The 24,795-nt window shown below is 42.6% G+C and overlaps 1 protein-coding gene across 3 annotated transcripts in view; it reads left to right on the top strand.

Moving 5' to 3' along the window:
- The window catches only part of SLC7A10 (solute carrier family 7 member 10), a 119,778-nt gene that overhangs the window by 79,114 nt on the left and 15,869 nt on the right, over positions 1-24,795 (top strand). For 2 of the 3 annotated variants that reach the window (XM_069968558.1, XM_069968559.1), the window contains exons 3-8: positions 9,431-9,582; positions 12,693-12,818; positions 14,960-15,113; positions 19,748-19,871; positions 19,963-20,066; positions 24,273-24,369. In XM_069968558.1, the coding sequence (XP_069824659.1) occupies positions 9,431-9,582; positions 12,693-12,818; positions 14,960-15,113; positions 19,748-19,871; positions 19,963-20,066; positions 24,273-24,369 (757 nt within the window). Of the gene's footprint in view, positions 1-6,847; positions 6,867-9,430; positions 9,583-12,692; positions 12,819-14,959; positions 15,114-19,747; positions 19,872-19,962; positions 20,067-24,272; positions 24,370-24,795 lie in introns of those variants that run through there. The other variant, XM_069968560.1, reaches the window with a different exon arrangement.

A 24,795-nucleotide genomic window follows, 5' to 3' on the forward strand; every position in this document is an offset into this window, starting at 1 on the left:
AGGTTTTATTTCACCAGAGCTTGTTAATGTATATAAACTCAGCTCTGATTGGTATTACTATACTATATTGCTATAAGACAGTTTGTTAAATCTCCCCAATTTTGTTTATAGGACACGAACGAAACCTGTAGATAGATCAAATAAGCTAAACACTGACTTTTAGTAATTTTAGGTTTGCAGTCACTTCATCATATTTAAGGAACTGTACAATTAAAGGGAAACTGAGAGAACTGATATGTATATCACACAAAAATGGCATACATACCTTTACACTGTCGCTATCCAGCCCGATTTTTGGCCACCACTGCATCTTCAGGTCGTTGCCCCATCTCCGCCAGAATGATTGACAGCCAGCTCATCTCCGGCTGCATGGGATTTCAATGTGACCCAGCTGTCAATAATTCCAGTGGAGCTGAGGGCGGCAGCCTAAAGATACAGCAGCAGCCGGAGAGTGGAGTGGGAGCGGACAGTGTCACAGACCTGCCCCTGTGACACTGTCAGACAGAAGTAAAGAAGGTTTTTCCTGAAGTTGCTGGATCACACAGCATAGCTAGAGGTATGTATGTGATCCTTGTGTGATAGACATCTGGAAACTGTAGGAAGGCATCTTACCTGGTAGTTACCCTGCCATCCCTTCATGTACACATCTCCCCTGTACTTGAGACTGCCCCCCATGCAGGTGTAGTATCGCCTGCAACTGGTCACTTGCTAGATGGTTATGTGTGATGCCTTTTCTATGGTGGATGGTCGGTGGAATATAGCTCAGCTGGTTAGGAGGTTGTCATGACGCCAGTGCTAACTCAGCACACAGGTGTGATGGTATACCTGCTTTTAGTGTGTGACTCGCTATATTGCTCCCCAATGGTCGGTGACCTGCCGGGTTGTGATGGGTCCCTTAGGCGCTTATGACGGTGGTACGGAGTAGAGATATGACCCACCTGAACTGTTGGTACCGCCACCCACAGAAAGGGGAAATAACCCAAGGACGGTTTAGCTTGTGTGTAGGTGCTGGTGCAATGATCACTGAGTCCCAGTTAAATAAATAAAACTTTTCTTTACTGGCAAGTCTCTGGTAATACAGGTGAATAATACGTGACTGATACAGACTTGCTCTCACTAGATCTGTACTGAGAGATACTGAGGTGGAGAGTAAGATAGCGATGCTGACTTGGTTGGGTGCTGATAAGATTAGAGAGTTCAGAGAAGTGGAGAGGAGTTTGTCTTGAGAGTCCCAACCCAATGTAATACTGTTCTCTTGAGAAGTGAATACTTGAGAGATGAATACTTGTGCCCGTGTTTTGACCTTTGTTGCTATACCACCTTTTGCCCTGTAGTGTTGAGTTACCCATCCTTCCAGGGTGGCACAAGCCCCAGTCCTAGTTACCTTTCTTTTTGAAGAACCAGGCTTTTGCGAGGGGTGTTCAAAACAGAAACACAGGCATCTCCGCTCTGCCAGTGTTTGTGCCACATTTAACTTTGAGTGCTTGTCAGGAGCACTCACAGTTAAGGGCTGCTTGCAGCACCCAGCACTGGGGCAGGGGGAACAGCACAAATTGGGCCAGCCCCAGGATGTTGGGACATCACCCCAATATCAGAAATGTCCGACCGGATCCAGGACAGTTGGAAGGTATCTGAATGGCTGCTTTCATGAGCAGTGAAAATCTAATAATATCTATGTAGGACTACAGAGAATTACATATCCTCTTACTACTGTCCCAGTATCCAACTGGTATATGGTTGGCAGAAAGAGGAAAGAACACACAGTGCAGCTTCTTATGTATGGTGCTGTAAAATCATAGACATCTATGAGTACCCAATAGGAAGAAGACAAGCAAACAGTATGATGCCCTGGACAATGCTTTGCTGGGAAAACTTGGGTCCTGGAGTTCATGTGGCTGTTAGAGTAAATTCACACTTGTTACTGGCCATACAGTCAATGAAAACATGGGTTTACCAGTAGAACAGTGTGATGACGTATACTACTAGGCAGGGAAGCTTTTACTTAATTTGGTTAAAAGGGTGAATCTCATCCTCCCATACAAACCATTCATCTAATGCTGACAACATTAATAATAATAATGTTACATAACTAGATCAATTACTTATGCACTAATAATCAAATTACCAATACATTTCCCCTGAAATTCATAACACACTGTGCCCCCTGCAATTCCTTAACATACACACTGTGCCCCAGAACCCATAATATATATTTCTCCCCTGAAATTTATTTTAATATGCACCACACTACCTGAAAATCATTATAATGCACATAGTATCACCTAAAATTCACTAAATTATACACTGCCCCCCAAAGTTCTTTATATTACACTCTGTTTTCCTTTAAATTCAATTATAAGATACACTGTGGCCCTGGAAATTAATTTTGTTAAACACAATACCCCTTGAAATCCTTAATCATATACAATGTGCCCCCCCTAAAATTCATTATAATACACACTGCTGCCCCTGAAATCCATTATAATATATACCATATCCCTCCAATTTATTATAATGCATACTGTGCCCCCCATGCAATTCATTATAATATACACTGTGCCTCCTGAAGTGTATTATAAAACACTGTACCCTCCAAATTTATTACATTATGCACTATACCCCTGAAATTCATTATATTATACACTATGCCCCTGAAATACACTATATTACACACTGTACATCCTGAACTTCATTATGAATTACACTTTGTCCCCTGAAATTCATTATTTTATACACAGCATGCCTGAAGAGAGTATAGTGCAGTTACAACCAGTACTCACAGGTGATGTCTTCTCTAATTAAAATAATAGAAGAAAATTACTCACTATTAGGTGAGTGAGTGTCTAACTTTCACCATCTCATAATACCTTCTTTTTTCTGCACATGAGCGTTCCCTTTCCTTTGTTCTAATTTCTTAATTTCAGTTCTATGTAAATTCTGCAAAAAAAAAAACATGTCAGGCTCTGCATTCTTCCAGCAACTTCCATACTTTTCCCCACTTATGGTGGCCCAGATGGTATTGATGTCCTCTTAGTATCTTGCACAGTAAAGTGGGTAGGTAAGTGGTTTGGAGGGAGAGCTAAATCCCCTTATTAGATGGGTAGGTCACTCCGGTAGAAAGACAGGTGTCCCCTCCATAAGTAAATCCAACCTAGCAGCTTGTGTCCCCCATAAGGTAGGTAGTTTTCCTATGAGGATGTAGGCTCCCCTATACTGTATGTAATTACACCCCATAAGCCAAGTCCCCCCTGTAAGTAGCCCACCCCTATATAAAATTTCTCCCACTTGCAAGGTCTCCCATGTCTGTAATTTCCACTATAGCCAAGTTTCCCCAATTACCTATATCCCCCTTTAGCAAGATCACAAACTTCAACTGGAAGTGCATTCTATAGATGCGATGCCCAAGCCCCTAGGGGCCTCTTCGCTGATAAGTGTAGTTACTGGCAGGAGCCGGAGCAGCTGCTGAGCAGAGGATTGTCACGGTCTTGGCACGAGGGTAACACAGCTGAGAACTGGGCTCCTGACCATGCAGAGGCTGGGCATGGGATTCTTTGTTGTCCTTAGTCAGGGCACCAATAATTACACCAATGCCAAGGTTCAGAAACAACGGTAGTTGTATATTTATTGTAACGGTGGTAACTAGTAGCAACAGTCTCTACGGATGCAACCGGGTATAAGGCAAACTTGAATAAGGCAGAGTAATGGGTGATGCTGCAATAGGCTATGATGATAGCGTGCTGAATGATGGGAGTAGTAGTGATACTGAGGATACGATGCTGGGCGGAATGGAACTGAGATGAATACTTGCTGTTGATGATTAGAGAAGATGATTAGAGGAATGACTGAAGAACGGCACCCAGATCTTGAGAATAGATGAGAATCATGAGGACTTGAGAATAGAACACAGCCAGGAACACTTCTGGTGGAACTGGAGCAGCAGAGCACACGTATCTCTCTCCTGACAGGGGAGAGAGAACACACACCTTATCCCCTCTGTGGTAGGGAATAGAATGAGGTAGAACAGGAAGTCACATGGTATTCCCCAGCCAAAGCTCGATGGCCATTGGAGTTACCATGGAAGCAGGGGCAGTCACGTGACATCCAGCCATTGCATCATCACACCACTAGGCATATACAGTGAAATATATATGAGAAGTACCATACTTGAACACTGGGGGGGCGACATAATACCATTAGGCACTGATAACTGAATATGCATACAAGAAATGAATGGAATAGCAGACCTGAACACTGAGAGGGGTGACAATACACACAGTTTGCAGTGAACCATAACTTTCCAGAACAGGACTGGTCATAATAAAAGTGTGAGGATAAGAGGGTCTGTTCTGGGACACTGCATAGACATTCCTAGGGTTTGTTCTCACTGAGTAAAACACACGGAATTCCGCGTGGAGCCCCACCACGGACTTCACTTGGACTCCGCTCAGTGTGTCAATGCAATGACTCATGCGCCTCGGCTCTCTGCTCAAAGAATTGACGACAGTGCTCACTCGCTCCTCAATCCCTGCTCACTGCCAGCGCTATTACATGCCCTGACAGTAAGCCGGTAAGAGCGGGGGCCGCAGTGGAGCCCATTGGAGATCTAAAGATCGTCTGGGGAGCCCATAGCAGATAGTGGCCATTGTTATCCTTGTAATGTTTTTCATGTTGAAAGGCAACGATCAGCTGACATTGTGCATGATGACAGCGTCCTGAGTTATCCTACCTTTCCTCTCCCTATTGCTAGAAAAAAGCCTGCTGTAATGTACCCGAGCAATGCACATTCATTTTCATGGACCAAACTTAGGGCCGATGGGGGCCTGATAATAACTGTAAACGAGCGCTGATCTGCCAGATCGGCGCTCGTTTACTGGGCCTATTCTATGGCCCAATTATCGTTTAACAAGGGCTGCATGGACAACATTACCGGCCATGCATCGCTATTACAGCGCCCAACAATTATAGGTTCAAAACTATATCAACGATCAGCCAATGATAGTTGTCATTGTTGCTGCAAAATCGATATAAGAGAAAGGGAAAAGGGATTTTGGATACAGTCAAATAATCTGGAGTTGGCCCCTTATTGCCGTTATAACAGCTTCCACTCTTCTGGAAAGACTTTCTATAAGATTTTGGATTGTGTCTTATAGGCTCCATTATAACTCTATGGAGCCTCTCTCTACCAAAGCTTATAGTTAGAACAATGCAGTCAGGCAGGTAACATTCTCCTGACATCCTTGGTTATGTAAGGCTTTTATGCAGCTGTTTGGCTAGTTTCCGTGCTGATTTTAATGCCAGGTCTCTGCAGTTATTGAGTCAACAGAGAGCAGGTGACTTTTATACACTATGGGCCTCAGCACTTGGTAACTTACTCTGTACCGAGCGACTCTGTACCCACCATCCCCCCCCTCCAAAACCACTTGTACCTTCGGATAGCTGATTTTAATCCAAGATCTGTCCTGCGGCCTGTTCAGCAGGTGATGCAGTCATTGTCCTAAAAAAAATACTTTTAAACTTGAAGACTGTGCCAAACGGGAGTATCTGTCCCCTCTCTGTGCACCACCCCTCCGTCCCTCCTCCCCACCCTCTTCATCATTAGGAATGCTCCAGGCAGATTGCCTCCTATTCCCCACCTGTGTCAGCCCGGCACATGGGCTGGATCGTTAAGCACCTGTACAGTGTTCAGCATGGAGAAAATGTTTCAGTGGCATTCCTAATGATGAAGAGGGTGGGGAGGAGGGACGGAGGGGTGGTGCAAAGTTAGGGCACAGATACTCCTGTTTGGCACGGGCTTTAAGTTTAAAAGTATTTTTTAGGACAATAACTGCATCACCTGCCGAACGGACCCCAGGACAGAACTTGGATTAAAAGCAGCTATCCGAAGGTACAAGTGGTTTGGGGGGGTCAGATTGTGGGTACAGAGTCGCTTTAACTATATAACTTTTATGTGATCTCCAATGAGTTGCTGTGGTTCCTAAGCACTTCCCCTTTTCAATTATACCAATCGCTGTTGATTTTGCAAGATCTACAAGGGAAGAAATGTCATGAACTGACCTGTTCCAGCAGTGGCAACTTACTACAGTACCACATTGGAATTTAAGTGAGCTCTTAAAGGGGTAACATAACTTTTAATATGTTGCTGCCCATGGTGAAACTAATAATTTATCCCATACTTGTTATTATCTACAGCATTCAGCCTCTTTCCCCCAGTTCTGAGCTGGTTCTTTTTGCTGAAGACTAGAGATGAGTGAACCTGGAGCATGCTCGATTCGATCCAAACCTGAACTTTTGGCTTTTGATTAGCGGTGGCTGCTGAACTTGGATAAAGCCCTAAGGCTATGTGGAAAACATGGATATAGACATTGGCTGTATCCATGTTTTCCGGACAACCTTAGAGCTTTATCCAAGTTCAGCAGCCCCCGCTGATCAAATGCCGAAAGTTCGGGTTCAGATCGACTCGAATCCGAACCCGGTTCGCTCATCTCTGCTGAAGACTCAAAATCTGTGTGAGCTTTTCTCTCTGTCCCCCCCCCCCCTTCTGAGACAGCTGATGTAAACAAGTCCCTGAAAGGTTGTATCTGCAACTTTTTAGCTTATTTGTAATGCTGGGAAGGTTATTCTGAGATCAAGTTGTTAATGAACTTACTGTAATTAACCCTTTCCAGTATTACAAAGTTGCTAAAAAGTTGCAGATAGAGACTTGTTTACATCAGCTGTCTCGGAAGGGAGGGGGAAGGAAGGATGAATACATAATAAGTATGGAATGAATTGTTAGTCTCAACATGGAAAGCAACTTTTGAAAAATTATGTTTGAGCAGAATAACCCATGGCCCATTCACAAATGTTTGTAAAGGTAGAGTGCAATGGTAAGTACTGGATTTCCTACACCAATGACAATAGGACTAAAAAGGTGACCTAATACTTTCGATTATATAGTATATGGCAAGGAATAGATAGATAATGGCCCGAAATGTAATGTGAAGTATATGAGTTACAGCTTCTGTCATCAGCTCATGAGGGGCACATGGACCTTCTCATCACACTTATCCAGTTCCATTTTTATTGCTCTTAACAATCATTTTCTTCAAGTGACAACCTCAGTGACAGTGCCACATAGGGACATAGACATATCTCATAGGCCCTGATGCAAGAGGACAAATTGGGCTTCCCATCATTCCCAAACACACAACGTAACTACAGCATTGCTCTTCCACCTATTCTGAAGAATACAGCATGGCGAGACAACCGTATAACATCCAGAAAGTTCTATGCACTGGGCCTTTTGTAATTAATAGGACTCATTCACAGAAGTTGATGAGTGTCGTACGGTTGCCTCAGCAAATCTCTATTGACATCATGAATCCCCCATCCATTTCATGTATCCCCCATCAGCATGGCTACATCCACACCACGCACATTCTCTTTAGAATAGACCCCATCCACACAATATACCCCCCACATCAGCATATCGCATGCACACTAAGTAACCCCCTCATGCACATGTTGCCCATTCACACTATCTACCCCTTTAAATCAGCATGTCCCTATCCACACTATGTTACCTCCTCAGGCATATGTTCCCCATCCATATTATGTATCCCCATCAGCATGGCCCCCATCCACACTTTATACCCCCGTATCTGCATGTCCTCATCCACACTATGTAACCCCCTCATGCACATATTCCCCATCTACACAATGTACCCCCCCATCCATACTATATATTCCCTACATCAGCATGGCCCCCTCCACATGTATCTCCCATCAGCATGTCCCAATCCATGTAAAACCCTCATGCACATGTCTCCCATCCATACTATATACCCCCTACATCAACATGGCCCCTCCACATGTATTCTCCATCAGCATGTCCCCATCCATGTAAAACCCTCATGCACATGTCTCCCACCCACACTACATATCCCCTATCAGCATGGTCCCTATCCGTACTATATAGCTCCTCATCAGTATGTACTTCATACACCCCTGATGGCGAACCTATGACACCCGTGTCAGCACTGACACCTGTAGCCATAGTGACTGACATGCGGCCGTATGCAAGCTCCAAGGCAGTCCAGCGTCCTTACAGTGGGGCCCGACCCCATGTATTCCCCGCCCCACGTACCTCCCCGGACGGAGCTACTGTGACGTCACCCGGCACAATAGCTGCGTATGTCCGGCCACGCTCCAGCCCCGATTGCTCCTGCTTCCAGCCCCGCCTTGCGCCTGCCTCCAGCATCGTCTCCTGGTGCCACAGCCAGCATCCTGGACCACAGCAGTATTGCAAGTGTGTGTGGGGAGGGATGGAGGTCTGGTAGGGTAGTGTATGGGGAGGGATGGAGGTCAGGTGGGGTAGTGTGTGTGTGTGGAAGGGTCAGGTAGGGTAGTGTATGTGAAGGGATGGGGGTCAGGTGGGGTAGTATATGGGGAGGGATGGGGGTCAGGTGGGGTAGTGTATGGGGAGGGATGGGGATCAGGTGGGGTAGTGTATGGGGAGGGATGGGGGTCAGGTGGGGTAGTGTATGGGGAGGGATGGGGGTCAGGTGGGGTAGTGTGTGTGGTTTTTAGTTTACTTCACACAATAATAATTTTTTTGTTTATCAAGTACAGTTATAGATTACAATTAAGTATTTTTGTTATTTAAACTACGAATAACGCAAAATTATGATGTTTTTTTCGAGAAGTGACACATCATTCGAGTTATACTCGTTTTTTCGCCGAATGCTAACACACCAAGCTCAAAAGGTTGCCCATCACTGTCATACACACTCTCAAACTTTTTTTTACAAGTGCCTCACCAGACTTACTCATTTGTGGTGGAAGTTCATGCAAAAATAAAAACTATTGCTTAGTCTACCCTTCGTTTGTCTCCTAAACACTGTATAATATAAAAAGAGGTACAAAATGAGTCAATAATGTTCCTAAACCCGAGACTGTTTCAACCAGGGAAAGGACTGTACAGTTTATAATCCATTTTGTAACTACTGCCTTCCCAGCTGCGCCTCACCAATAACTACCGTAGGGGGCCTCTCACTGGTAAGGCCTGCCTCACAGTTTGAGAGGCACTGCTCTATACCACCCATTGGCATGTCTCTTATCCACACTATGTACCCCCTCATCAGCCTGTCCCCTATCCACACTCTGTACCCCCAACCACATGTCTCCCATACACACTAAGTACCCCCTCATCAGCCTGTTTCCTATCCACATTTTGTACCCCCAACCACATGTCTCCCATACACACTATGTACCCCCTCATCAGCATGAGAGGTTAAAAGGTCATAGGACATATAACACTGTAGGGTAAAGACGGCATTTCAATAGTCTTATTACATAAGAGTGGATTATGAAGGTGGTGTACATATTCATAACTGTAAATCAAAATTGTGTAGTTCTCCAGACCCCTGACCTTTCTTTCCTGTTTCTCCAGCTTTCTGCTATTATGGAGTGCGGTTCTCATTATGTACCCTACAAGCCTCGCAGTCATTGCACTGACATTCTCAAACTATGTTCTGCAGCCTGTGTTTCCAGACTGTATTCCACCATATGATGCCACCAGGACGCTTTCTCTGGTCTGTTTGTGTGAGTATGACCCAGTGATCATCATGACTAAGCTCCGATTCTTAAAGGAGCAACGTAAGGCAGGGTAAGGGACACAACACTGTTTATTTGTCTTTTTATACTTTTTGTGTATTTTAAATGAGAATAGCCTTAACTAACTAACCTGAGTTATTCAGAAATGTATAAATGCACACATACGCTGAACTTGGGTTTAACGTAACTTGTTATGCAAAGGAGCTTCTGGACATCCAAAGCCAAAGTGTCCCATTATAACATGAAAATATGTTTCACCACAATGCAATAACCTTTTGCAGGGCTATTCTTCAGGAGCTGCATTATTTGTTAAGGCTATGTTCACACTGCGTATATGTCGGGCCGCATATTTTCGCAGCCGGACATATACGCGGTAAACTCAGGCCAGGGATTTACGCTACTTGCGGCCGGCTACGTACGGAGCGCGAACTTACGGCCAAAGTATACTTACACTTCCTGAGCGCCCTACGTAGCGATCTGACAGCGGTCTTTTACTTGGAAATCTTCGCCTAGCCCCGGACACCCCACAGAACCTTTTGGATCGGCACAAAAAGCTGCAAAAATGAAGAAATCACCACTACGTACGGGACCGCATGTAACGCTACGGGCGTAAGTTACGGCATTTTCGTCCGCAAACAATGGTCTGGTTAATTTTTTACGCCAGCGCGTATGGTCCAGGCGTAAGTTCGTACGTAGTGTGAACTGTGCAGCTGTACTTCGTATACTTTCCATTATACGCAAACTACGTAAGTCTCCGGCCGCTTATTCACGGAACGCGCTACGGCCGGAAACTTACGTAGTGTGAAAATAGCCTTAATCTGTATTAGAGTTGTCCAGAAGAGAAGTAAAAAAAAATAACTCTGTGCTTAGATGACCTGGTGATGGACCCTCCATCTAACCGCCAATGTTTTGACATGTTACTATACCTAATGTTAACATGCTATATTATATTATTCTGTCCTGCACTGTTCCACTGCTTTTTATAATTCTGCTTTCCTATGTGGTTGGATGGACTATGAGCCTCCAAACAATTGGTGCTCACTTGCATTTGTCACACTGCTTCACCTAAAGCAACTAGATCCACAAACCTTATACTTTTCTTTTTTTAGTTACACTAAACCTAAGAAGATTGTTAAGACAACACAAGTACTGTATGTAGTAACAGCTCTCCTGCTCCTTTCCTTCCTCCTTATAGACCAGACCCTTCCTATTTTATACTGGATTAAAATGGATGTTAGGTCATTTTTCTGTTTTTGACTCTGCATAACAAAGTGATGAGATTTTATTTTTCCCAAAGCTACTAGAACTACGCACGCAATATATATCCTATTAAAAAAATTTTATCTGGATATGTTCAGCAGATGACTGCTCCTACTAAGGCCTCAGATGGTGTACTGCAGTATGGCTGATCTTTATCATCTTTATAGCAGATTCTGTATCACAGAATTCTATGGGTGCTGCATGATGACTAGAATGGTATTGTAGCCCACCCTGATCTACTTGGCAAATGTTTCCTTCCTGTGTGCTACACTCATTTACCTCTAGATGGCAGCCAGATAAAAGGAATCATTCTACCAAAGAAAAACATGTGCTGTAAACCAGTCTACAGCAAAAATTAAAGGGGAGTTATCCATTCATAAAACTACGGTATTTCTATTAAGTTTAGGGTGCTATAAAAAGCACTGTAAGGCACCTCATTGCCACATTCAGTAGTTTTTCAGGACCGTATATTATGTCCGCAATCATTGTACATAACCTGCAAAAAAATTGTCTGTAGTGTATCTATAATCCACATTTTTTTTTTTGCAAAAAAAAAAAAAATAGGAATGTGATAGTTAAATTAAGGTGATTTGTATTTTTTCAGACGTTACAGACTTCCCCAAAAAATTACAGATCTGCAAAAATTACAGATGCTCCCATAGACTTCTAGGGGCGTATCCGTGTCATAATCGCCTGTACTAGGACATGTCCTATTTTTTTGCTGCATGCATTCCAGATCCATAAAACTAAAGACAGTAGTCCAATGGAAATCAATGTGCCCTAAATTTATCAGTTACTGAGAATCCACACTTATGATTACACTTATGAAATGTGTGAATAAGGCCTAATGTCATCTCATCCACCACTCATCTTCTTCCTACCTCTAGCCACCAATGCTGAAGTAAGGCCTTCAGTCGGAAGAAGGATGATCAGTGGAGGATGAATGATGTCACAGGTGGAACTGCTTTGTTTTTGGGAGCAGACAACATTTCCTATTGTATGCCTATAGAATGGGATATGTTGTAGTGTTTTGTCTTAGGTACACACCGGGAGCTAAAGAGCATGTGAACATAACCTTAGCTATATTAGAGGCAGAAATTACAGTTGCACTTGTCCCAAAGGTCCCATATAATAAGTAGTACAGGTGTGATGCTAGACATGATGCACAATAGCATAACACTGTGAACATTCTTAGTAAACTATTTTGCTTTGTATGATTGTTTTTTGCACCACACATTTCACATGCATTATCTGTACTGAGGATTAAATTAGATTAAAGGGGACCAATCTAGACAAATCTAACCTGCTGATAGCTCGCTATTGTGCAGGAGACGCAGAGGATGAAGTTATGTCTCTTACCTTCATCCTCGGCACCGTTCCCATGCAGTTATTCATTTACTCTGGTAAGACCGTTAGGACCACTGTGCTGCCCCCATAGTACCGATCTGGCCCGCTCCTTTCATAATCATTAGAAAGGTTGGCCCGGCCAGGGGCGGAATGGCGCTATGGGGACAGGCAGTGCTCCAAATGGTGCCCCAGTGGTCCAAACAGTCTTACCCAACCTAGGAGCAAAGAGACTTACCTTCAACTTCAGCACCTCCTGCGCAATGGGTTGCTGTCAGCAGGTTAGATTTGTCTAACCTGCTGATAGTTCCTCTTTAATCTAATTTAATGGCTGTAGGATCGTCAGTACAGATATAACGCATGTAAAATGTCTGATGTGAAAAACAATCATACAAAGGAAGAGCACATAAACCCAGATAACACTAAAGAAGAAAAATATAAAATTTTTATAAATGTTAATTGCATCTGGCCTGAATAGTTTTCTTTATTTGCAGTACTTCTCACATGGGTGAACAGCTCAAGCGTTCGGTGGGCAACACGGATCCAGGACATATTCACTGCCGGGAAGCTTTTAGCATTGTGCCTTATTATAGTTGTTGGGTTTATGCAGATATTTAAAGGTACTGTTATATTGCTGTTATTCGAAATTAGGCCTTATTGAGGCTTGCCTTAAGTTGGCTGTTGTTTTGTACAATCATTTCTATTGATTACCCCTTATGTAGTACCATATAGTGACTAAACAATACAGTAATAATAATTCTATGAGTGTATGTTCTACCTCCTATTGCCTCCAAGGAAAACAGAGGTTTTTCTGTATAGTACTGTATAGTAGCAATCTGTGAGAGAATCAAGGCATGCCCCATCACCCATTATACCCTAGACATATTTCTTCTCTAGGAGAATATGATGTCTCACATTGTCACAATGAGTACTTAGGGGGTTCCGGATATAAACCCATAGGGACTCTGTGGGAAGTGCATTAGGTTTATTCACACTATACTGCAGATGGGCCGCTGTTTGCACGGACCTACATACACATACTGCCACATACAAGGGCAAATAGTGTAAAAACTATAAAAGTGGCAACTAAAAGAAATAAGTTTTATTTTCCTCTGGACAGTGCAGGGGGAAGAAAACAAATCATTCTCTTTTTGCTGTTAAAGTTTACCTGTCGTTATAAAAAAAACTTTTGACTTGTCAAAGAGACATGTCAAAGGTTTTGATTGGTTCAGGTGCTTAGACCCATACCGATAAGGAGATACAGGGCGTCCTCTCACCGAGTTAAAAAAAAAAATCTGGCTTCATAGGATCCCAAGTCTGAATCTTTTTTAAAATTCAGAGCAGAGAGTGGACACACTGCATAGCGTCTTCTCCCCGCTCTCCCAATCGGTATGGGTCTGAACACTCAGACCCAGACCGATCAAAACTTTTGACATGTCAAAAGTTTTTTCTTTTTTTATAATGACAGGTATTATGACGGCCGTGATTACTACGGTACTTACGTAGTGCTGAACCTGAGGGAATTCCAGCCGGAGTGTATACACATAGTATACACTCCTTCCGGGATCCCTAGCGGCGCCGCAAGAAACTGACATGTCAGTTTTCTGTGGCCGCTATTCATTGAATAGTGGCCGCAGAAAACCCTGTCAGTTCACACAATTGTGAGCAGCTGGGAATTCTGATGCAGACGCACACAGATGCGCCCGCATCCAAATTCAGGGGTGGTAAAGATCATCTGGCCGGTACTGCAGTACCAGCTGGGATGATCTTTTCTGACACCGGCCGTTCCGTTACGGAACGGCCTGTCTCCTACAGAGTGGGAACATGGCCTAAGGCCCTATTACACAGACAGATTTATCTGACAGGTTATTGAAGCCAAAGCCAGGAATGGATTTGAAAGAGGAGAAATTTCAGTCTTTCCTTTACGACCTGTTCTCTGTTTATAGTCTGTTCCTGGATTTGGCTTCAATAATCTGTCAGATAAATCTGTGTGTAATAGAGCCCTTACAGGTGATTCTGTGGGGGATGGGGCCACAGGAATATTACACTGGACTTGCATGGTCAGTGTTGGAGGAGAAAGTATGTGCACCCCAGTGGAGGGGCTACCTGCAGGATGTGGCTAAGGGTCAGGGGGCACAGTGAATCAGGGCTAGCTGCCAATGTTCTTATCCTGACTGGCAGTGCACTCAGACTGGCATTGTGCTTAGGCTTTCCTCAATGCCAGTCAGTAAACTGAGCCTTGCTGGGTGACTGCTATAATAAGAGGCACTGTTGTCAGCTCTTATACTCTTGTCCTTACCCCTGTAGCTGAGTGTACTTACATATACATTCTCCGTGTCTCCATCAGCAGTGCAATGCAGTGGAAGGGACTTGGTGAAGGAAACCTCACAGCTTCTAACTTCTTCCTTCCTCAGCAGTGCTGCTAGTGAGCTCAGGCTGTCTGTGGGCTGTGTGTTTTTGTAATTTCATACAGTATGTGCTACCTTCATTTAAAAAAAAAAAAAACCTTCAAATGTTGCTTTTATTTAAAGGGTTAAAGGGAATTTGTAAGCAGATTGCTGTAGCGGGTTAAGGTGGATGGGGCTTTACACACTTGCAAGGGAATGAAAAATCTGCTGCGATTACAGTATGTAACCCAATACTAAATGACAGTACCAGGAATCACAGATTTTGCTGCGGAACTTGCAGCGTGAAATCCGTTGCAATCCGGTATGTTTAAAGGCACCATAATACATTTCTTTTTTCATTACTTTATCTCCAGGAAACTATGAGGAATTAAAACCCAGTAATGCATTTAATTTTTGGATGACCCCTACGGTTGGACAGCTGGCACTGGCATTCTTACAGGGGTCCTTTGCATTCAGTGGTTGGAACTTTCTGAATTATGTCACAGAAGAACTGGTTGATCCCAGAAGGTTAGTTTACCTTTACATTTCATTCTGTATTCATTGCTGTTTATTATCAGTGCAAGTTACTTAAGAACTGTTTCAGACTGTGGTCCCCATTAGTCACTCTAAAACAATACAGAAAATGCACATTTCCAATTTCTTTTCTTTTTTTAATTTTAAACGTTTTTATTAAGTTTCTGCATATGGAAACAGACACAACAATCCCGTAAACACAGGCTACAATAAAGTAATACATAGTATCAGCATAACAACGTAACAAGGGTTTCATTAACACAAGCATAAAACCGAGGTGGAGGACCAAGTAAATAACCATTACTTGCTGTCAAAGTATTTGGACACTATCCAGGGGGACCATTGTCTATGCAAACGTGGAACAATTAAAGCATTAGGAGAGACACTAGTAGAATATGGTGAACCACTGTTCTATGAGAGTGAGCTTTGGACAAGACCACCCCACATGTAACTAGGTAGCTTTTTGGGTGCAACCTCGCCAACACAGATTGGAGTAAATTAGAGTCGTATGTGCTAGTCCACTTGGGGTGGGGTACTGAATTTTTCTCATTAACTAAGTAGTTAATGCACCTAGAGTGTTTTTGAGTCCAAGTAAAGGCTTGGCGCCATTTTTCTTTCTTAAAGGTTACTCCCAACTCTTACTCCCACTTACATATAAAGGACAGTTTAGTATCAGGATATGCATTTGTCAACAAGATGTAGGCTGACGTTAAATCTTTAGTGTGACTTTTCCTAAAAAAGCACTTGTGAAAATCTGTAAGCCTAGGATCAAGAGGGGGGTCAGTTTAAGGAATCTAAGAAATGTCCAGCTTAGAGTTATTGGAAGAAATAAGTGTGTCGGAGAGACAACCAGACATTAAATCAGAGAACTGCTTAACGGATTCTGATTCATATAGATCCTGCAAAGTCTGGCAGTTCAAGGAGATCCATTGAGGAAAGTATAGATTTAAGTAAAGAAAGAGGAATGTCTCTTTTAGTGAGTGGGATACAGATGGATACCCAGATAGGAAATACCAGTTTGGGCCCACAAAAAAATTAAATTGAGAAAAGGTGTTGGTAATTAACAATGGGATATAAAGTGACACCAGGGAGGATTTTGTAACATTCAATTTATAGTAAGACATTTTAGAACAGTGCTTCTCAATTCCAGTCCTCAGGCCTCACCAACAGGTCATGTTTTGAGGATTTCCCATACAAAGGACACCTGTGATAATACCTGATGCACTGACTATAATTATATCACCTGTGAAATGCTAAGGAAATCCTCAAAACATGACCTGTTGGTGAGGAGAGGGGACACCCTTGTCTCATACCTCATGTTATTTGAAAGAGTTTGTAGAGGTATCCTGAAGTGTAGACAAGGGACAAAGGGTTAAAATCAAATGCTAATATGGCATTTTTTATACCATCAGTAAAGCCAAATTTATCTATAGTTGCCTCTAAGTTCCCCCTATCAAAAACTTTCTCAGCGCCAAGGGATGCACATTTCCAATTTCAGTTGAAGTGTAAACTCTATTGCTTTCCCAAAAAGCATAAACCTTAGCAGCGAAGCCTTGCTGTTCCCTAGTCTAACCCTTTTGGAGACCTCTCATATAGCTCTATCAGCTTTGTGCAGCTTTTAAGCTCTGTTTATTTTCTCATTTGTTCTTGCTTCTTTCATTTCTTGGGAATAAATACCAAGTTTACCAGTAAATGAAGCCCCAAGAGAAAGCATTGAAAGCCCCTAACCTTCCTACTTGGAACAGCTTGTGGTCAATGACTAAAAGCTAAATGTTATGCTCTGCAGTTCGCTATGCTTGTTAACGGTGTAGGAGCAGAAACCTGTAACCACTTGTTCCGTCCATTAGAAATTACGGATGATGGCTCAAATGCTTGTTGGTTACAACTAAGAGGAGGCATCATTAGATTAAAGGGGTAGTGCGGTGTTAAGCATTTATTCACTAAATAACACACATTATAAAGTTACACAACATTGTAATGTGTGTTAGTTAAGTGAATGCCGCCCTTCCCCATGTTTCCTCGCACCCACGCTAGACCTGGAAGTGTGGTGCATTATACTTACGTATTCGCTGTCGACCCCGGCCGCCATCTTGGGACAATGACGTCATTTTTAGGAGGCCGGCCGGTCCAGCCCTCCCTCATGCTGGCCCCCCTCCAGCGTGTCATCAGCTGGCTGAGCAGCTGATGACGCGCTGGAGGGGGGCCGGCATGAGGGAGGGCTGGAGTGGTCCGGCCGGCCTCCTGAAGATGACGTCATTGTCCCAAGATGGCGGTTGGGGTCGACAGCGAATACGTAGGTATAATGCACCACACGTCTAGCGTTGGTGGGGGGAAACATGGGGAAGGGGGGCATTAACTTAAATAACACACATTACATTGTTGTATAACTTTGTAATGTGTGTTATTTAGTGAACAAATACTTAACAACGCACTACCATCGATCACATGACTAGCTTCTGTGAGCACTCAGATGGCCTGGGATACACCGGACTTCCTGTTTTCTGACTGTTTCCTGTTTTGAGAAAAAAAAGAGTCAGAAAACAAGAAGTGCTGTGTTTTCCATGATAACAAAAAAAATAATGAATGTAAATTTGAAACTTGCTTTATCTCACATCTACTGTTTTACATTTTGAAAGTTATAACGACAGTGACTCTTTAAAACAAAGTTGTATTCACCTGACGCAATTACCTAACTGCTGACGTTTTGATGGTTCCCGTTCCCTGCTGCCCACCATTACCTGCTGGGGCTGCAATGACAGAGGCAAGCAGTGTAGAGTGTGGGGTGTGAAAGTTATTCTGCCTGCGTTTCTTTTTCAGGCCCCCTTCACACATCCAAAAAATCTCTCCAAATTTCCAGACCCATAGGGGTACATTAGTGACAGACACCCTTTGGGATTTTTCCTAAAGGGTGTCTGTTCTGGAAAATAGGTCAGGATTTTATAGATCCTGTCCCATTTTCATCCGGAATTCTGGCACGGACACCTCCATAGAAGTCAATGGGGGTACCGGAATTCTGGACACTTTCCTGATGCGCATCAAGAAAGTGTTCGGAATTGTGGATAGGTTGAGAGCCCCCCTTCCGTCGCCGCTTCCTCAGAGGAAGCGCGCATTCGCACGGGAAATGGCTGATACACTGTCAGCTTCTGTTTGGCGTCCCCCGCCGACTGCTACACACTCTGCATGATGTTTTAAGGAATTCCCAATAAAGAAGATTTTTAACGGTGAGTGCTTTCTCTTGTCTCTCTACTGTTGGAATTATAATTTTTGCTGTCACTGCATTTCCATGAGAGAGCACCCCGCTATTTAGGCAATCAGCCGAAGCTATAGCCCAATACCTCCACTGGTGCAACTGATAAGTGCCAGTCAACTGTTTCTTACATGCTAGACATGTGCAATGTATGTTGACATACTAGACCATATTGAAAACACTTATTTATTTATTTTTCCCTGACCAAGAAATCCTGGTTCCCTGAAGGTAAAAACTGTCAGGAAATCCTGATGCTTTCCTGAAGCCTTTTAAGGCCTCCTGATCAGGATTTCCTGACCGTAAAAATTGACACTGACGCGTGAAGCCTCAGGGTTGTCAAGAAGCTTATACCAGTCCAGCCTCAATGGGGCTGTTTCAGGTTAGCTAATCCTACCAGCGGTTCCTTTTCGATCATGCATGCGGTCACTGATGCAGTAACAGTTCCACTTTGTCCAGCGTATCTCTCTGCACTAGGCCTTACTTTCTCTTTCCTACTCCTGATCAGATTCATACTTGTCTGTTCTCTGCTGCCACCATCTGTTCAGACACAGCTATGACATACACAAGAGAAAGGGGAACACAACACGAAGGGTGACAGCAAAGAATGGAGGAAGAAAATTATTATCTCCCTTTGGTTGAATCCACATGAATTAGAACTAAAGGAAAATTTACTTGCAGATTTGCAGCCACAGAAACTCATTATGTTGTGAATTTATGACTGATTTCACTACTTTCTATGCATAGGGTTGAGATCCAAAATTCTGACATTTATGGAATCATCCTTTTGTGGTGACACTGCTCTGTGCATGGTATTAAAGGGAAACAATCAGCAGGTTAGAAGCATCTAACCTATTGATATCTCCCTATAGCACATAGGGCACTGAGGATGAAGGTAGGTTTCTTACCTTCATCCTCGGTGCTATTTCCGCATTATTAGCAGTTTATTTTCTATCCTAATTAGGCGTTTTGGTGCACTAGGACTGGCCTACCCCTCTAAATGAATACCAGCCAAGCAGGTCAGCCAGGCGCAGATTGGTGCACTGGAGCAGACAGTAGTCCCGCCTCCAGTGCACCAAAATGCCTAATTGGATTAACTTTTGGTAAAACAGCACCGAGCATGAAAGAAACTTTCCTTCATCTTTTGCTCCCCATGCACTATAGGGAGATAGCAGCAGGTAAGATACTTCTAACCTGCTGATAATTCCCCTTTAACTATATAATTGCCAGGGTACAATTTTGATTGTTTTTATGATTTTATGTTTGTCTTTCTGCTGGTTTTTATTTGACAATATGAATATATTGAAACTTGCTTGGTATATACACCAGGTGTGAATTATGAGATATGTAAACAGGAGGAAAATATATGCTATTTATCTTTTAGGAATCTACCTCGAGCCATATTCATCTCCATCCCGCTGGTTACATTTGTCTACACATTCACCAACATAGCTTATTTCACAGCCATGACGCCAGAAGAATTGATGTCGTCCAATGCGGTTGCAGTTGTAAGTAGTCTCTTTATCACCTACATTTGGCCAGTATGAGCTGTGTTCCTCTTCATGTATTTTCAGCCTCTTCCCCCTTCTGTTGCTTTAGACTTTTGGTGAAAAATTGCTGGGATATTTTTCCTGGATCATGCCTGTTTCAGTAGCGCTGTCCACATTCGGAGGGATTAATGGATACCTCTTTACCTCATCAAGGTTGGATGCTGTATGGCTGACCCTTGTAGAGTTAGCATCTAACATCTTCTTCTACAATCAGTAGTCAATTTCCAATAAACCTAATTTCTGTTTCTAGTGATTTCACAAGGCAGTTTATATACAAAATGCTTTTGTCATAGAAAAAAAAATAATATATAATTTTTTGTAGCTGAGTGACAGCCAATATGGCCACCACTGCACTTAGCTGGCAGGTACATCAGCATATTGGTGTAGTGTAAAGGTAGATGTATAAGACTTTTTGACGGAGTGTCTTTTGCTAGGGCCTTATGGCGAGATGACTGGGTGAGAGCATCTCTAAAAAGGCAAGTTTTGTGCGGTGTTTGAAATGGTCAGCAACTACCAGGTCACGAACAGGGGCGTAGCTAGGATTCACAGGGCCCCATAGCAAAAAATTTTAAGGGGTCCCCTCCCCTACGCTCAACACAAAGCACTGCGTGTGTGTGTGTGTATATATATATATATATATATATATATATATATATATATATATATTAATTTGTTCCGGGACCATGCTTGTAATCCAAATCCACTCTTAAACCTAAGCAGAAATCATAGAAATACAGACAATTGGTTCCCGACCCCAAAAATAATTATTTATTATTCTGAATAACATTCTGAATGAAATGAAACAAACATTCAGAAACAGCAGAATATGTGATATTATAAATTACTGTACAGTAATGGAGAGGATGGGAAACACAAGGGCGGACAAAGACTGCAAGGAGCATAAAGGAATGAGCAGGACAGATGTGGGCACTTACATGCAGCACTCTCTGTCTGGGGGAAGAGGGGGTTACAGCTATGAAGAGATTACCTCCACCATCCTGTCCCCTGATGTAAGCCCCAGTCTGAAGTGGAACTGCTATCATTTGGAAGGTGAGGGAGACTTCCTGGGTCAGAGTACAGCAATGTAGACCACGCTATGCAGACCATGCCCCTCACCTACTTCCTCTCCCACCCAGTAAAGGGAGCTCTTAAACCAAAGCAATGCTCTTAAACCAAGTCACAATTTTGAAAAACTGTGAGCTCTTAAACCAAAACGCTCTTAAACCAAGTTACTCTTAAACCAAGGTACTACTGCGTCTGCGTTACTGCTGGTGCACTAATAACCCCTGACCTCTGCACGGAGCTCTTCTCATTTTCCTACTTTATTGCACATCTGAAGAACAGAGGTCAGAGTTTATCAATGCAGTGAAGCAGAGATCTCTGTCTTCTGCTGGTTAACCCTTTTTTGTGTTGCAGCATATAAGTAAACATTGGGTCACTTACATACTGCAGTACACAAGGGGGGAGATTTATCAAAGGGTGTAAAATTTAGACTGGTGCAAACTACCCACAGCAACCAATCACAGCTCAGCTTTAGGCAGTGCTGAAAGGAAAGCTGAGCTGTGATTGGTTGCTGTGGACAGTTTGCACCAGTCTAAATTTTACACCCTTTGATAAATCTCCCCCAAGGGGTTAAACAGAAGAACACGCGCTCTTACCTTCTCCCCCGGGCCCCCCTCCTGCACGGGCCATCAAATGGCTTGTCCCCTAAGGGGTCATGCACCCCACAGGAACAAGTACTGGCCCAATAAAACTAAACTAAATCATGATGCAATTACCATGATCAGACAGAATTTTGAATGGTGATCTCAATCTAACAAGAGTAGAGTGTAATTCCTCCCCTCTAAATGAGGAATAACTCACAATGTAGTGTACCCTATGAATGTGGTGAGTCTCAAGTGGCTGTCACTCACAAATCTGTGATGAAGGAGCTGTGGGGGTTGCAGAATAGTGCTATGTTTGCTGCAACTTGTCTGTCGCAGCAATATTTGCACGTCAAAGAATGCAGATGAACATACATCGTGTGTCATTACTATTCATAAACCCTATAAAAAGTAACGTTCACCACACATCTGCATGTAGCATAAATGCCTTGTAACAATTAGCTGATCATTGCTAAGTTACAGCCCTATGAATCTCATGTGATCTGTGTCATGATTCCTGCAATATTTTCACTAATCTTCCTGATTTATTATAGTATTACAGATTACAATCTTCTCATCTAATCATTTAACTGTCAAATCATATCTTCTATGCTACCATCTTAAGGCTGGGTTCACACTACGTATATTTCAGTCAGTACTGTGGTCCTCATATTGCAACCAAAACCAGGAGTGGATTAAAAACACAGAAAGGATCTGTTCACACAATGTTGAAATTGAGTGTATGGCCGACATTTAATGGCAAATATTTGCTGCTATTTTAAAACAACGGCTGTTATATTGAAATAATGGCAGTTATTTACTGTTATATGGCGGCCATCCGCTCAATTACAACATTGTGTGAAGAGATCCTTTCTGTGTTTTAATCCACTCCTGGTTTTAGTTGCAATATGAGGACCACAATACTGACTGAAATATATGTAGTGTGAACCCAGCCTAAAGGGGTTATCCAGCGCTACAAAAACATGGCCACTTTCCCCCTACTGTTGTCTCCAGTTTGGGTGGGGTTTTAAAACTCAGTTCTATTGAAGTAAATGGAGCTTAATTGCAAACTGCACCTGAACTGGAGAGAACAGTAGGGGGAAAAGTGGCCATGTTTTTGTAGCGCTGGATAACCCCTTTAACACAAGATAATCATGGTCTTACCACTAAATTTACTCAAATATAATGTTGACCATTGAACGCCATTTTAAAAAAAATCTACATAGGGACAAAATTCTGTGCTGAACAACGTCTTACTATATTGTTGTAGCGGGTTGAGTTTTATATTTAGAAACGGTCTGGCTATCTGCAGCTGTTGCTACGAGGCCGTTATTACAAATTGTTTATTAATATTGTGTCCTGTGCATCAACAATATGTAAAAAGGCCAATTTCCCACATACTGCATTGCAGCTTATTTCACGTTGTGAGTTGCGCAGCGAAACCTGCTGCAATGCTCTGTAGTGTCATTGCCTATGGCTCTACATTCTCACAGCAGATTTTTTTTGTAATGCCAGAATGTGGCCACTGCCCACTTAACCCATCAGCTGCCAGGTAATACATTACCTGCCCACGCTCCTACCTGCTTCTCTGGCTCCCAGCTCCCTGACGTTTCGCTCAGCTAATCAGTGTGCTTTCCCACCGCAACCACTGATTGGACTGGGACGCCAGGAAGACGGAAAAACAAGTGGGAACGCATGCAGGTAATGTATTAGCTCGGCAGCAGTGGTTAAGGTGGGAAGGGGCTTTACATTCTTGCAAAGGAAGGAAAATCCGCTGAGAGAATGTAGAGCCATAAGGAGTGACACTACAGTGAATTACAGCAGGTTTCTCTGCGGAACTTGCAGTGCGAAATCTGCTGCAATGCGGTACGTGTGAACCTGTTAGCCCGTGTAAACTTTCCTCTCTGAGGACCCCATAATGTAGTGACAGAAATGATAATTCCAAAATCAGGGCCTTTGCAGCCGGTAAATGATGATTTTTTTTTTTTAGGACTGCTTAAAAGATGTGATCAGCTGATGAGAGGCCGTTGTATCGCTCCTCAGCTGATGGCTGAAACTTTTACACTTTTTCTTTAGTGCTTTGTTTGTTCAGGAGATACAGAGCTCTGTAAGTGAAACATAGATCTTCAATCCCTATAAAAAAATTGAACAGCACAGAATTTCGTACCTTAAATTTATATGGGTGTTGCTTTAAAAAGATTGTACAGAAGCATACAGTTTTCTTTTTTGTGAACTTAGGGTGAAAATAAATTAGGTATAATAACCTGCCCATCACTCGCAGCTGTCACTCCATTGATCCTTTGTCCCCACTGATCATTATTTCCTACTCTCATATCAACATGCATGAGAAGTATGTCCAGCCAATCACTAAGACAGGTCACCACTATGGCAAGTGATTGGCTGAACAGACATGGAGTGGTGATCAGAGGGCACTAGGCAACATCATGACAGCAGCTGTAGGAGATCAGGGAAGTGAGTAAAAATGGAAGTATAAATTAGTTTTTATTTGTAAACCACCATAAGACCAAATAAGAATTTGAATTTAGTAGAGGCTAAATCTGCATAAAAAATATAAGATAAACATATTGATTTCCAATGTAAAAAGGGCTTTCAAACCATGATGGATTTTCTAGGTTATGAAGAACTCGTGTGAACATAGCCCTAGATTCAAATACACCCATAGGGAAAAGTAACTTAACTGGCGCTCTTTCCATAGGCTTTGCTTTTCCGGAGCCCGAGAAGGCCACTTGCCCAGCTTATTGGCCATGATCCATTTTAAATACTGTACCCCGGTACCTGCTCTGCTTGTTTGTGTAAGTATGTTATTCACAGTACTACATCTTTCTCTTAAAAACTGCAGTGCTCTAATGATTTCTGTTGTTCATACCAATTTCTTTTAAACATTGACACCATCTCGTTTGACACTATCATTTCTACAGCCTCTGTTGCAGAGATGTTTTCTGACTGTCTCACATATACACAGTATATATATATATATATATATATATATATATATATACATATAATATATATATATTGTATGTATACATAAATATATATCTATATCTATCTATCTATCTATATATATATATATATTTATATATATATATATATATATATATATATATATATATATATATATATATTGTGGACATGTCACAGGAGAAGTGTTTGAGGGGGTGTACATCTCACCTAGGTTACTGCTTAGTGTGAGATGGTAAGTCCAGGAGGGATCTGTT

Source organism: Dendropsophus ebraccatus, chromosome 4 (assembly GCF_027789765.1).
Source record: "Dendropsophus ebraccatus isolate aDenEbr1 chromosome 4, aDenEbr1.pat, whole genome shotgun sequence".
Classification (NCBI taxonomy): Eukaryota; Metazoa; Chordata; class Amphibia; order Anura; family Hylidae; genus Dendropsophus; species Dendropsophus ebraccatus.